This window comes from Ochotona curzoniae, unplaced genomic scaffold (assembly GCF_017591425.1).
Source record: "Ochotona curzoniae isolate NIBS_2020 unplaced genomic scaffold, NIBS_Ocur_1.0 contig_3190, whole genome shotgun sequence".
NCBI lineage: Eukaryota > Metazoa > Chordata > Mammalia > Lagomorpha > Ochotonidae > Ochotona > Ochotona curzoniae.
This window is the reverse complement of record NW_024465751.1, coordinates 19871490-19887327: the sequence shown is the minus strand read 5'-3', so window position 1 is coordinate 19887327 and position 15838 is coordinate 19871490. Positions and strand designations below refer to the sequence as shown.

The window sequence follows — 15838 nt, the reverse complement described above, 5'->3', positions numbered from 1 at the left end:
TCGTGTCATGATACACTTAAATAGCAGAAAGTTAAACTTGTAACTGTTATATTACTAAGGAGGGGGGAGGAATTGAGGGTGAGGAAAATGAGGAGAGGGGAGAGAGAGAAGGAGGAATTTCTACGTCTATCAAAGTATCATGGAAAATAAAAATAATAATTTATGGTGGTTCCCCCCAAAGAATTATTGAGAGTCTAACCAGAATGCCAGATTTGTATTATTACATCTGATTCAACTATTACATAAGTGAGAATGTTGAAGCCAGTGAGTTCATGTGAATTGCCTGTTAACGGCAAGTCCAGTGCTCTTTTATGCAGTGCTTTTCTGAGCACATGTGGTGACACTTTCTCTGGACCAGCCAGCATGGCCAAACGTAATACTACAACTTACTTTTATTTCAAATATCTGATCTCTTAAATATTTCAATTCTTCTTATTAAAACTAACCTGTCTTTGTAGTTTATATAGCTATCATCTCTTACCTGTAACATCACTTTTTACGTCTTTTTGTAGGAATTACCATACATTATGGTTCTGTTACATTTTAGTACTAATCTTTAAGGTCCTTAAAAATAAAAGCCTGATTTAATGCTTAGTTGTGTCACTAGAGCATAAATAATTATCTAAACAATGATAAAACATTTATGGGTTATTTAACGTACTAATACCATGCATTAAATACAACTCAATTTTATTTATTAGATGAATTACATTTCAATGCATATAGAAATGTCAATGGCTACAGTACAAAATAAATAATTTTTTATCAATTCAACCAATAAAAATTATTTACCAAATTCTCACTTCTTGCCAAGCACTATGGATTCAATATTGAACACCTTAATTGTGATATCTCTTCATACTCAAATTCTATTCAAAGAAACATTTATCAAAATTGGCAAGTAAAACAATAAACAGAAAATAGAAATATACAAGCATGATTTATTGTAAATGTTTTAAATGAAAGGGCCGAGACAGAGATCAACATGGCAAGAATTTTGTTTGAATGAAAAGAATAGCGTCTCAGAAAAGGGTCCATTTCACCTGTAACCCAAAGAATAAGGCCAAACTTGCAGTAGGAAGGTTGTGAGAGGAGTATGTGAGACTAGCAGGGTAAATAGTGCAGGGGCTCTGATGTTAGAAACCATGTACCATGCCCAAAAACTAGAGGAATTCATGACCAGGCCCTCGAGAGCAGGAGGAGTAGCGTGCAGACAGTGCTGGAAACAGCTGCAGTCAGACCATTCAGGTACTGGGCAGCTGCAAGAAGTAATGTGGAAACCTCTGAAGGATGTTGAGCCTAGAGGTGACATTTTCCAAATTACAGTTCAAAAAGATCACTCTTGCTAAATGTTTAACCGTGCATTACGGAGGGCCATTGGAGAAATCAAGGGGTTAATAAAAGTCCCTAATGCGCTTTGTAAGGGATATATAGGTCATAAGAGTTATTGAGCAAAAAGCACTTATGCAGTCTAAGGTTGATAAAAATTATCAGATTTTAATTGACATTTATTATGATTAGCATAACATTTGGGATTGGTCCAGACCTGGTTGGATAATATAGGCATATAGTATGTTGAAATCTAGTCTTATTCCCCACAGTAAGAGCTCCCCTCACTAGAAATGGCTATAATTGGATTAATGTATATTACCTGTTTAACTGTTAGCAAAACCGAACAGAATTTTGATTCAGAATTAGTATCCTGGGGTTACAAAATGAAGATCCAGCCACATGATACAAATGCTTGGCTTAAAAGATATGTGATTCCAGTGATCATAACCATGGAAAAGAATAAAAAGAATTCACAATATGTATATTGATGCTAATAATGATGATGATGAGAAGAAGACATTAGGATTGATTATCTGGTTAGAAAATACAGGCTTATAAAAAAAAAACTTTCACTGTAATAATGTATTACTAGGAGTCTAAATGGCCTGCAATTATTCATTTTAAAGCCCACAAAGAAGACTTTTTTCATAAAAAAAAAACTGCCCAACAGGTTCTTCAGTAATGCAAGTTAGCAGTACAAATGAACAGCAAACATACATAGATTAACTAGCACAGCGAACTATACATTGGCCCTTTTGTAGAATGTCCATAATTGGTATCATGAAATTAAAAATTTTAATGGGTCAGGAGAGCAAACTACATTTACTTCCTTAACTGCACTTATTAACTTACCTTCTCAGTTAATTTGAAAATATATACTTTGCATTTTACTTCTCCCTCAAACCTCTAGTTTAGCACTAAACCCTAAGAGGAAATCATGGAATACATGAAGAATTAATGGAAACATTTTTTTCTATTTTTTTTTTTCAGTTTATGGTCAAATGATTCCTTTTGGCAATCCTCTCAGGAAAATAATTATAGTATACCTGGCCCAGGAGCAAATGTGGTTATTCCTGAAGGTAAATACATGGCTATCACTGGAAAACATGCTTGTGTTCATGTAATGTTAAGTCTGTGCTGGGTTTCCACCTTTATGTGGCACATCCGGTGGGAAGAGCAGATGTGAGGAGATGCACTTTCTTTCTGGTGTCTGGATAGCAGCCAGGCCCCGTGGGTCTCCTATGTACTGAATCCTGAATCAGTCATGTTGTGGAAAGGTGAATCATAACCTCTAAAAGCAGAACGCACCAATACAGTTGTCAGAGACTTGCCCTAAGCCATAGTCCGTGGCTCATGTTACATTTTTTGAAGTATTATTTTATAGGCATGTGGATTGTTGCTGACACAGAAATGCCACCAATGGAAAGGCTCACCATTTTGGGGGTTCTAGAACTGGAAGACAAATATCCTGTGAGAGGTGCAGAGTCTGCTCACCAAAAAGTTGTTCTGAATGCTACCTACATATCAGTGCAGGTAAGAGTGAGAACTAGCTTTTATATTCTTATTGATGAAATCCAAAAGAATAATTACTCAAATAGTTTTAAGAAAAGATATTCAACCAAAGTGAATAAAAAACATACCTGGCATGTGCTTCACTTATATAACGGACTTCTGCTGTTCCGTAAGCTGTAAATTAACCAAACTGGGGAGTAATTGTCATAATACTCTTGTATGTAAATTTACCATTTCGATTCTACATAAATATGTGTGATTCAATTAGGTAAAAACTATACTAACACCTTGTTCCAACAATTAATTCCTAGAAGTTCTGGGAAATAATTAAAACCATTTACATTTTAAGAAAACAGTATTTTTTTTAAACAAATGGACATTATGAAAACAGGAGCAGATTTGGAGTTATTTTAAATATTTAGAACAATAACTTATCTTTTCATTAATGTGAGGATGATCTGGAGCATGCAATGGCTTAATCAGTTTAACTGTTGCTATTATTATGACTGTTAATGAAAAACAATGACCTAACCAAAAAGTTATTAAGCACCATAAAAAAAATTTGATGGTTTTATTGAGAAAAACAAAAGGCAAAGTTTGGAAACTTGATATTTAATGCTTTAAAAGTACATTATATTTTGATTAGATGTGTGCATTTTGAAGTATGTTAAAACTAACATTGAATCTTTATCTCTCTATTAGGAAACTTTGGTAAGATATTCAATCTCATTCAGTCAGCATCTGTTTTCTTGTAAAATAAGATTAAAATCATCAATGAGTTTGGTGTGATGATTAAATTATATGATCACAAAATATTTAATGGTAGCTTTGATTTTAATAATGCTGACTCACAAATACCACGCTGATAACTGCCAACACTCTTATTCTGTACATGACATATTGCATTCAATTAGCATGGTCTGTTCAAACAATACTAGTTTAGATATTGAGGGAGTTTCCGATTAATCCAGTTCTGACAATAAATATCACATAAGACATTGGAAAATTGCCTTAAGCTGTCTATCCTAAAGTGAACATGGTACAGTCACTCTCAGTATTGTGCTATTCATTGTATAATAAATAATTCATTTTTACTTCCAGTGACCTCTTAATTTCTTTTTATGGAGGAAATCCTTTTCTGCTCAGTTTTTAAGTGGTAACCTTTTTCTGCTTCATTGCAGGGAGGTAGACTCATCGGTGGATGGGAAGATAATCCTTTTAAAGGAGAACTACACATTGTTCTTAGAGGAAATCATTCTACCCCGGAATGGGCTCTTCCAAATGGACCAAATCAAGGGTCAAAGGTCTTAGGTAGATGTTGCCAAATACCAAAATCATCATCAGTTTTGGAAATCTATGTTTAGATATGTAGCACTAAAGTACTCATCAGCCTGTTGTGGGATGATATCAGAAGCTTTTATAGTTTTACCGCAAAGGGTTATAAAAATAGCAGAGATTCTTAAAAACTGAATCATGAGACATTATATGAGAGGAAATAAACTTTTATATCAAAATGTAATTTATTACAAAACTAACATTAACACATTTCTCCATATGGCTTATTCCTAGTTTTTCCTTTTCATGAATTTCATATATGTTTTGTTTGTCGTGAAAGGTAACTCTACCACTAAACATTCCATTTGCAGTATCAATAACTAATAGTCATATCGGTCAACTCTATTATCAGTTTTCTAATCACAGTGCATGCTGAAATTTAGTTTCCCAGCTACCCAGTTTACTGTACATATTCCTAACCAAACCTGAAAAAACAGGGTCTGGAAGAGTTTAGTTTGGTCACCATGAAAAACTGCCTTTGTTAATATTAACGTAGATTTACTTAGAAGGCATTATACAAACATATGCTACAACTATTCTACTGTAAAACTGCCAGAACTAACATACAACTAATGAGGAGATTTTAAAATGTGACTGAAGATTAATCAGCCCTCTACCAGCAAATGTCCTGAGGCAGACAAATTCAATGTTTAAAATGTGTATTTGCTGTTATATGTCTATAGTTTTTCCAAAGTTTCACTTCAAACAACACAGAACAGTATCTAAAGAAAATACTCATAATTATATCATTCTATTCTATGCCGTTTAAGATAATATTAGTCAACCATTTTTATTCATGCTTTTCCTGTTTCTAATTTATGCATATATATTTGCCATGATAACATTTTCCTCTTTGAAAACATAGTAAAACTAGATTACTATCATGCAATTTTTTTTCTATATAACAATAGGTACACCTTTCTGGAACAATACTTATAGACAGGAGACAGTGCTATAGAGTAATCTGTTAAGGCGGTGCTTGCAACACTGGCATCCTATATAGTTACCACTTTGTTAAGCCGGCTGCTCCGTTTCCAATCCAGGTCCCTGCTAATGCACCTGGGAAAAGACAGAAGCTGGCCCAAGTCCTTGGCCTTTGTACCCATGTGCGAGACTCAAATGATGCTTTTGGCTCCTGGTTTCAACTTGGCCCACCTAACCACATAGAAACTCACTCTCTCTCTCTCTCTCTCTCTCTCTCTCTCTCTCTCTTTCTCTCACTGTAATTATGCCAAATAAATTGAATAAGCAAAAAAAATCATAAAAATCATAGACAAAACTCATATTAACCTATCACATTAATATATAAAATCTATTTCACCACTCCCCTGTTGATGTACAATTAGCTAAGGGTTTGTATTATTTCCAAATACTGTTCTGGGAAACATTATTGTTATTATGGGTTAAAGGGCCAAAGGCTTCTCACAGAGCCTTGGGCCAATAAACCCATCCTTTCATTCATTCTAATCTCAAGAAAATATTTTATCACTTATCAAAATATATTAATGAACAATTTTGTTTATTACTCAGTAACAAATCAATAAGAGTATACTTATCTCCTAGGGGTGTTTGGAGAACTGGATCTTCATGGAATTCCACGTTCCATATATAAAACCAAACTGTCAGAAACTGCAGAGGCAGGTTCCAAAGTCCTGTCTCTGATGGATGCTGTGGATTGGCAGGTAGTGAAAACACTGTGTGATGAAACTGAATATGCATAGTGGGACTACTTATATAGGATTCTTGTTCACGTAGATATTTATTTTCTCATGAGGTTAAATAGATTAAAAATTTATGTTTTAGAATGAACTTAGAAAAGCTGACATGATAAAGCTATCTAAAAAAATGATGGGTACAAAGCTCCTCAAACTTATATGAAAGAAGAACATGAAAGCATTAAAAATCAAAATATATTCATTCACCAGAAATTCTTGCAAAACAGAAAATGGAATTATTTTAAATACTTTGATTGCTATTTTGGTTATCTCTTCACTTCTAATGTGTGATTCTAATGTCAAGCTTTTTGAAAGAAAACAAATTCTGATGCCTGGTGAGATCCAATAATGCCTGTGTTAAATAAGAGATTTGAGCAGAATATAAAAGATGGTCGTTTCCGTTTCTGCGACACTCGTAAACATCCATAGTTCAGATGTTGCAAATGCTTCACGCACACTTTCTTAAATTGCAGAAGGATTAGAGCAACAGATGGATTCCATTTGCAGACTTTCAAATCTTAGCCAGTTCTCCCCCATTGAGAATAAGCTTTATAATCTCTTAATCTGAGCAAATGAACACACTCATGAAATGTATGGATTTGCTCTCTTAGTGTTTAAAATCAGTAAGTGGAAGGAGGATTTCTGGAAAATAAAATATTATTTTCTGTGTACAATTTTCTCTTATTTGTGATCATTGAGATCTGATTCCTTTTCAAAGAGAGCAATTAATTTGTTGCTGTATCTCTTCTATATATCCAATTAACAAATATCTTTATTATACTGAATACCTATGTGTATTATTTATGCAAGTAATATTTAACCCAGAACAGATGTTTTTCTAAGCATTGAGAATTCAGTGGTTTAGAAATTAGCCCATGTTATCATGGAATTTGCACTGGAGTGCTAGAGATAGACCCTAAATATAAATATTTGCTCACCTCACATTCTAATGTATGTGGATGAAGGAAATAAAACATGAAAAAATAAAAAATAATAGCAAGGTAATGTCCCACAGTAGCAAGTGGCAGATAGCATTAAATAAAATTTCAGGAGAAGATTACACCAGATGAAAAGAAATTTAATATTCAAAAATTCTGTGACTTGAACTTTCTTCAGTTTCTCCCACTCAACATGAATAACAAGCGATAGTTGGTTGTTTATTAAAAAGGTGGGCTCGTTTTTTTTAAAGTCTTAATAACACCCAGCCAAATTATTGTTTTAAAGTAGTAGCATATTTGTTTTATTTAAATTTTTAAAATGTAGACTGCTGGGTGTATATTAAATTACTGACTGGAAATTAAGAAATTACAAAGAGAATCTCAATTTTATAATTCCTAATACCAAACAAGTACATTTATCTTTAGAGATTTAATTGTACAATTTGAGTTTTTCTTACAATAGGATGAATGCTAATAGAAATTAAACTAGAACTGTTTAATAGTTCTTATTACGAATTATAAACCTATTTTTAAATTTGACACTTGAATGTTTCTTAGGAAGGAGAAGAGATTGTGGTAACTACGACAAGCTATGATTTCCACCAGACAGAAACTAGAAGGATCGTTAAAGTTCTGCATGATCATAAAGTTCTCATTCTTAACGATAGCCTTTCCTACACTCACCTTGGTAAGTAGTTGCTCTTGAACCAAGCAGATCTATAATTTAGACATCTTATGATATTCACATTTAGGTACTCTATCCTGTTGTTACAAATTTTTTAAGAAAACATGTCACAAATATTGTAGAGACGCATTCACTTGGTTTGCACCCACAAAGTGCTATCCTCTAATATGCTGGCTATCCAGAGTTCCTGTTCCATGCATTCATTCATCCACCATGTACTCAGATGTATTATCACAATCTCTTCTATATCTGCTATATCTGGGGTGATGCTAGCATGTTCTAAACAGGAGTCTAGGTGATTCTTAAAACACAGTGAAATTTAAGACCCCCCTGATTGCTAAACATCCTTGTCCTGATTTGCTTCATGAATACATATTCCTGTAATTGTGTTTACACCAGCTACAGTGAAATGACAAATTGGAATTCTTAAGGAGAGAAGGGATAGGTCAGCGTCTTTCCATTTGATACGTTACTTTCATCTGAATTGCAGGAATCTGGGGGCAGAAGGGGCTGTTGCAGTTGATATATAAAATCCACAGGAAAAATGGAACAATCTAGGATTTTTGTGTCAGAAGAAACAGTATGTGTGATTACTGAACATACTCATGCCTTGAGCAATTTTTCCATTTTTCTCTACCTCGCTTCTTTATATATCAAAACTACCAAAAACTTCTGATTATGTATGTAATTTGAAGTGATTGCAAGTCATTTTCAAGATTTTTTTAAGTCCTAACTATTTACTGGTTAAATAACATTTTAGGTGTAAATAGCAAATATCTTATATTGACTTTAGGCTATAAGTAAAAGATTATATATAAGCATGTAGATCTAATAAATTCATGCATTTCTGTTGACTTTTGATATATTTATCCTATGAACTGGAAAGACACTAATATAGGTAGGCATTTCTCAGCAGTGGGAAAAATCTAATCGTCTTTCTGTTACAGCTGAAAGACATCACATCCCTGGAACAGGTCAGAGCTACACATTAGCAGCTGATGTTGGGATACTGAGTAGGAACATCAAAATATTTGGTGAAGATTACCCAGGTTGGTTCAAGGAATCTTTTGGTGCACATGTCCTGGTTGGCTCATTCACAGAACAAACAGTGACATTTACAGGTTAGTATAAATTTAGTTTATTTTTCTACAGGAAATGTAACATGATCTTTTCTACTTTTGATCAGTTTTTTTAAAAAAGATGTATTTATCTTTATCGGAAAGGCGGATTTACAGAGAAGGAGAGACAGAGAGAAAGATCTTCCATTTGCCAGTTCACTCCCCAAGTGGTCGCAATGGCCAGAGCTGAGCCAATCCAAAGTCACGAACCAGGAGCCTCCTATGGGTCTCCCATGTGGGTGCAGGGTTCCAAGGCTCTGAGCCAACCTTGCCCACTTTCCCAGGCCACAAGCAGAGAGCTGGAAGGGAAGCGGAGCAGCCAGAACATGAACCGGTGTCCATGCAAGGCAAGGACTTCAGCCACTAGTCTACCACAATAGGCCCTTTAAATTAGTTCTTCATCAGTTTTTCTTCTTAATAGAATCACATGGATATACATATCCATGTGAAGGGATTTTAAAATATATATATTTAAAATATGAATACACATTTACTTATACAAATTTTTAGGTTTTACAGTGTTCAACAATCTGGAATTTAGTGATTGTACACCCAGAATTTAACTTATTCCTGTCTCCCTTGTATAGCCTACACATAGGTAGCTTATAATAATAAACTTGATAAAACTAAGGCTCAATGTTTTAGGCAAAAACTTTTCACACTTGACGTGTACTTTCCATCAATAGGCACATAATTTATGATTGTTTTCTCTTGTGATTTTAGCAGCCTTTAATATTCCTTGACAAGATCCATTAGGTCACTGAGATTTTAAATAGTAAAGTTTAATTCTACCATTATTTTCCTATTCATTTGTCATAAAGAATGCTGTTACAAAGAGCAGCTTTCCTAAATAATTATTCAGTAGCCCTGAAGAGAGTTGATATAGAAACTCAGAGAAAATGATTCTTTCCCCATATTGACCTAATAGTTAATTAAAATATAAAACTCCCCTCCAGTGCATCCTATTAGCAATTTTTGAAACAAGGAATATGGTCCTTTTTAAAGCTAGATATATGTGTTTTTATAAATTTCTCTTTTAATTTGATTGTCTATAAACTTGGAAAAAATCACTTGATCTATTTTCATTTTATCTGAAAGGCAGAAAAATAGTCATAGAAAGAGAAAGAAAGAAGGAGTAGGCGGAAGAGGAATAAAGGAAGAGGATGAGAGGGAGAGAAAGCTCTTCCATCCACTGGTTCACTCCCAATACCCATAAAACCTAGGGCTGGGCCAGGCCGAAGGAAGGAGCTTGAAACTCAATCCAGTTCACCAGTTTGGGCTCATTGTCCCAGGTACTCCAGCCATTACCTGCTGCCTACCAGGGTGTACACTTTCAGAAAACTGGATCAGATGCCAAGTGGCTGGGGCTCAATAAATCAGACAGGCAGTATGTGGATATACCCGGGGCAATTTAACTACTGCACAGAAGCTCTCTTCCCAGCTGAGTTCATGTGCTTCAATTTCTTTATCTAAGAAGTAGGGATAATAAAAATACACAACTCATAAGATCCTTTATGGAACTAAACCACAGATAGTGTGTGTAACACTCAGCAACTTGTCATAGACTGTTTTTGCTATTATTGCTCACCTGTAAGATTACTTCTTGTCACCTCAATTGTAATTATTTCAAACTGCCTAGTGGATAACTGGCAATACATTTTCTGAAAGAGGTTATGAGAGATAATGGCCTTGGAAACTATTTATAGGCTCAGCATTGAAATGCCAGGTACATTTTCTATCATACTTAATACCTGACATTCTCAGTGAAGTAACATCACCCCCAAGGGGTAGGTAACTGATACTTGGTGGAAAAGAAACTTAGTACAAAGGTTGACACTCCTCCCAATAAGTGCTGTATGGAATTATTAACAGATAAATGATATATCTGTGCTGTTAGCATTTTATGTCGAGGGGAAGTTATCAGGAAAAAACTGTCTAAAATTGGTTGCTCATTGAGGAAATGAAAAGGAGATAGGAAAATACTGCCTTTTCTGGATTAAAGGAGCACAGAAAAACAAGGTTTCCATGAAAACTATGAACAACTCATTTTCAAAAGCGTTTAATTCTAAGAAAGAAATGTTATTTTTTGAAATGTTTTCCACCCCTAGGAAATGCAAGGATAAGTAATGTGGAATTTTATCATAGTGGCCAAGAAGGTTTCAGAGATAGCATGGATCCAAGATATGCACTAACTTTTCTTAACCGAGGACAGGTTGGTACTTTCTAATTTCCTGTATACTTTCAAAATAAAATATTTTTATTTTCATTTAATTTAACTAAGTGGTTTCATCTTACAATAGCTGAAATGTAATTTCTAATGCATTTTTGGACACATTTCCTGTTCGCTTTTTAATTTTCATAGCAGCATTTGATTCACTTATTTCAGGCATTAGTTGACAATCTGGAAAAACCACAGAGAAGTAACACAGAATTGTAGATCTCTACTAGTGGTTCATTTCTCAACTTAATTTTTCAAACACCAAAAGTATTTTCCTCAATGGTTTCTATTAAACAGAATAGATATTGCATAAGTTTTCCGAATGAAGAGCATGACTATGTATCTATGCAACCTTCTCAGAGGGAAAAACAATGTGCTGAGAGGAAAGGAGATGTAAAATAGGAAAGTTCATACAATTTCTTTTAAGGGAAAGTAAATGGAGTTTTGATCATGAACTGAAAACATACCTACTTTGTGTTCAGTCTTTGAATTTGTTTTAGCTTTATTAAAAAACAAAAAAAAAAAAACCCACTCACTAAATCCCAATCTTTTATAGATCCAAGAACATGGTTTATCTTATGTTCGAGGTTGTGCTTTTCATCATGGCTTCTCCCCTGCCATTGGTGTGTTTGGGACAGATGGATTGGACATTGATGATAACATCATTCACTTTACAGTGGGAGAAGGTAATATAATAGTATTTGGATGCAAATAACTTGTCCCTCTGGAATTGCTCTTATCTCTACAACCATGGTGGGTCATTCACCTTACTGCGAAGGCATAAATGGCCACATTTATGCTGTTGATTATGAGAAAGGCAAAGTTACAGGGACATTTGAGTGATGGTCAGTGTGACAGAATAGCAGTTTTTCACTGTTTTTGTCATTTTTCAAATGCACTTAGTTGCAATATACAGAGTAAAAGTTAGGCAGAGCAAGAGAATAACTGTTCACTGGCTCACTGTCAAATGCCCACACCACCTGGGGCAAGGCCAGATTGAGAGTGAGAAGTGGTAAGTGAGGTGTCCCAGCTGGTGGCAAGGACACGGTCACTTGAGACATCATCACTGCTTTCAGGGTCTACGTTAGCCAGGAAGCTGGAATCAGGGTTTGGGACCACATAGTGAATCCAAATATTTTGTTGCAGGAAGTTGTCATATTATCTAGAGCTTCAACTGCCAGACTAAATGCCTCTTGCATTTTTTACTTTAATTGTACTTTACATTTAAGTAGCCATATGTGGCTGTGATTATTTGGATGGGCAGTATAGTCTTAGAACAAGAAATATTGTTATACTACCAGGCCATGATCTTACATGAGTTTTCACTCATCAGGTATGTGGATATGACTTTGAAGATATTCTACACATATTACCTTAAACAGTATTCACAAGAGGCAATTATTTAATTAAACATTATGTACAATTTGGGCATGTTTCTTTTATGCCAGTAAAAAATGTGTAGCCTTAATTAATGTTTATAAAACTTACGTCTATGTTTATTAAAATTTGAGGTGGACTCCACATATTTAACTCCAGAGGATTCTGACTCAGGTAGTCCATTAAAGGGACAGAGTTCACTACCTAAGAGATCAGAGGACTCAGATCCTGGTAGGATCATTTATTAGGCTCAAACTAGAAGAATAATTTCATGGGAAAAAATGAAAGACATTATATGCACATTATGCATTTAAAAAATTACATACACATTTTGGAGGTTTTCTTTGTGTCCCTTCTTTCCCTTTCCTCTCCCTGCCTCCAGCTCTTGCACATTTTCTCCCTTTATCCTTCTTTTTCTTTTTGGACAGGCATAAGGATATGGGGGGATGCCAACAGAGTCCAAGGAAATTTGGTTGTACTTTCGGTCTGGCCAGGAACCTATCAGGACAGAAAGGATTTAAGTTCAACTCTCTGGCATGCAGCAATTGAGGTAATGAGGACAAACATAATTTCTCCTAATCTAAAATTTAGTTTTCTATAAAATCATAAACCTCAAAATGTTATTAAAAGCTATTTCTTTCTTAGGTAGAGGTTGAGGAATTAATATGAGTGAAAGAACTATATAAAATGTGTAAGATAGGTTCTTTAAAAAAAAAATCATGCCATCCATGCCAGCCCCAAACGATCTGAATTGATAATCATGGTTCTTACTGCTTCTGAGTGCCTTGTGAATGTTACCAGTTAATTCTGATGTGGTTTCTTCACTTGTATAGAAAATCATAATAATAGTAGATAAAATATCTGAAGTACCTTTTTTATTTAAAAGTGTGATTCCAAGTGCAAGATCATTTATACTTTTTGACATTACTAATGGACATTCTTATTCTCCATGAAGTATCTCCAGGTATTCTAGATCTCTGTTAAGCTATAGAGCGAGGCTGTGAGCCACCTGGAGGAAACAGTCAGCTTCCCCAAGTGCCAATGTTATTGGCCTATACCATACACACAAAAAGGAAATTAGGAAGAGGGGATGAAAATTGAGTTTTGCTTCTGGGAAACTTACTAATGATTGACTTCAGGCAAAATTTGAAACCCAAAAGTTAGTATACATATATAAAAATAAAAATTCTGTTTTCATCTATTTATAGATGTTACAGTGCAGTTAAATGCCAATTTCAAATATTTAAAGTTATCCACAGCTTTTGAAAAAAGAAAGGTACTTATTTATCTTCATTGATTCCATTTTATTATTTATTTAAATCATTATCTTTAAAAATAAAATTGTTTAAAATGACTTAGTGAAACTTTTGACAGTTTCCTTGACTAAAACTTTTTAAAAGATTTATTATGTTTGTATTTTTTTTTTTGAAAGGGAAAAGGGAGGGATGGAAGAGAGTGAAACAGAGAGAGAAAGAAAGAGAAAGAGAGAAAGTGGATCTACCTACTGGTTCACTCCCCAAATACCTGCAAAAGTCAGTTTTTTCCTTTTTTGGGACATTAGCAAGAAGCTGAATCAGAAGCTAAGACTTGAACCAGAACTCTAATATACAATGCCAGCATCACAGGCAGAATTACTGATCAATAAGGCTTCCCACAAAATTGAATTTTATGTACTCTATAGTTGCATTTTCTGCCACTTCGATTTAGCTTATGTAGTAAATTGTGTAGTAACTACTTATTCCTTATAGTAACCTAGGTTTTTTAGTCATGACATTTTATTTACATTAGTGTCTATTGAAGCTTACGGTATATTCCAATCCACTTATCTTTTCCTGAATAAGTCAATCAAATTGGTAACAAAATGTAACTAAGAGAGTAACAAAATATTGTAATGTTGCCATAATATTCCAATGTGGTCTGTACATTTCAAATCACATCAGATGGATTTTGTAACTGAAATTTTAAAAAGAGAAATCTTTTTAATAGTTTTTTCTAATGAAGTCCAGGATGTAGTTCCTAGTTTTACAGAAACAATATAATATAGTTTCAACACTTTTTTTGCAATTTGTAATTCCTCCTGAAAATATATTGTAATTAAAAATTTAAATAAGCCGGTATGTATTTGCTCTCAGTGTACAAATGTGTGATCACCTAACACAAAGTATTTTTTTTATCATTGTGCTAGATAAATCAAGGGACCAATACAGTCTTACAAAATAATGTAGTTGCTGGATTTGGAAGGGTAGGATACCGCATTGATGGTGAACCTTGCTCACGTAAGTATTTTGATATAGAATTAAAAAAAAAAATCTAGGAAACAATTTGCCCAAATTTCTTTAGAAATAAATAATTGTTGTTCATTGGGTCAGTATATGATATTTCTTCCTCTGGATACTAGGTAAGGTAAACTATTCCAAGAAAACATTCTGTCTGAAGAAAGAGGGATGCACTTTCATGGAAGACTCTGTTTTTCTAAGTTGATGATCCAAAAATTCCAACATCAACCTTAGCTCTTGATTTAATTGAGACTGGAATGGTGAGAGCTTGTCCAAGTACCTCTTTTATATAGCACTTCTAAACAGAATGGCACATGTCACTATTTTATTCTTATTATTTTAAGATTTAGTTATTTATTTGTATTGGAAAGTCAGATACACAGAGAGGAGAAGAGACAGAAAGATCTTCTGTCTGCTGATTCACTACCCAAGCAGCCACAACGGCCAGAGTTGTACCGATCCCAAGCCAAGAGGCAGGAGCCTCCTCCAGGTCTCCCATATAGGTACAGGGTACCAAGGCTTTGGGCCATCCTCTACTGCTTTCCCAGGCCACAAGCAGGGAGCTGGATGGGAAATGGAGCCACTGGGATTAGAACCAGAGCCCACAAGGGATCCTGGCACGTGCAACGTGAGAACTTTAGCCATTAGGCCAGAGCACCAGGCCCAGGCTATTTTATACTTAAATCAAAAATTGTATGCATAAAAAAGTCAGAGTAGATGAACAGACAGTTTTTGGATACATTTCACTCCACTAGATTGGTAAAAAACAAGAATGAACTATAGGGAAACTGGAGCATTTTACATTGCCGGTTAGGGAAATTTTAGAATAGACACCCAAATCATCAAAGTATTTACCTTTACTTCACTTCTACTAAGTTAATAGTTGCCTTTTCACAGTTAAAAAACAGATATGTGAATAAAGTTATTCATCACAGCATTATCTGTGTCAGCCAAAAACCACAAACTGCCTTGGCCTTGTATACTATACTGGTATACAGATTGTAGAAAGTCAAACATTGAATCACTAACCCTCTCTCAAAAACAAGGTGGAAGAACTCAGATATGGAAAACCTACAGGATATTCTATAAAATAGATTGAGAATGTAGAAAATCCAAGTAATGCTGTTTTTATATAACATGTCTTGTGGAAGAAAATAATGTGTACAGTCTCTTTATTTATGTAAAGAGATAATTCTAGCATAATCATATCTTAACAGCTTTATTAGGTATAATTTAAATACCATGAATTTTACTTGTTTTACATGTACCAGTCAATATGTCTAATTTTTAAGTTTCTTCAAATCAGTATTTTTGTCAACTAAAAATTTTTGG

The 15838-nt window shown here is 34.4% G+C and overlaps 1 protein-coding gene across 1 annotated transcript in view; it reads left to right on the top strand.

Moving 5' to 3' along the window:
- PKHD1L1 (PKHD1 like 1) overlaps positions 1-15838 on the top strand; it is a 151442-nt gene that overhangs the window by 102130 nt on the left and 33474 nt on the right. The window contains exons 54-63 of the mRNA XM_040979402.1: positions 2323-2411; positions 2717-2865; positions 4026-4155; positions 5743-5861; positions 7391-7520; positions 8465-8638; positions 10744-10847; positions 11410-11539; positions 12659-12780; positions 14416-14506. Coding sequence (XP_040835336.1) covers positions 2323-2411; positions 2717-2865; positions 4026-4155; positions 5743-5861; positions 7391-7520; positions 8465-8638; positions 10744-10847; positions 11410-11539; positions 12659-12780; positions 14416-14506 — 1238 coding nt within the window. The remainder of the gene's footprint in view (positions 1-2322; positions 2412-2716; positions 2866-4025; positions 4156-5742; positions 5862-7390; positions 7521-8464; positions 8639-10743; positions 10848-11409; positions 11540-12658; positions 12781-14415; positions 14507-15838) is intronic.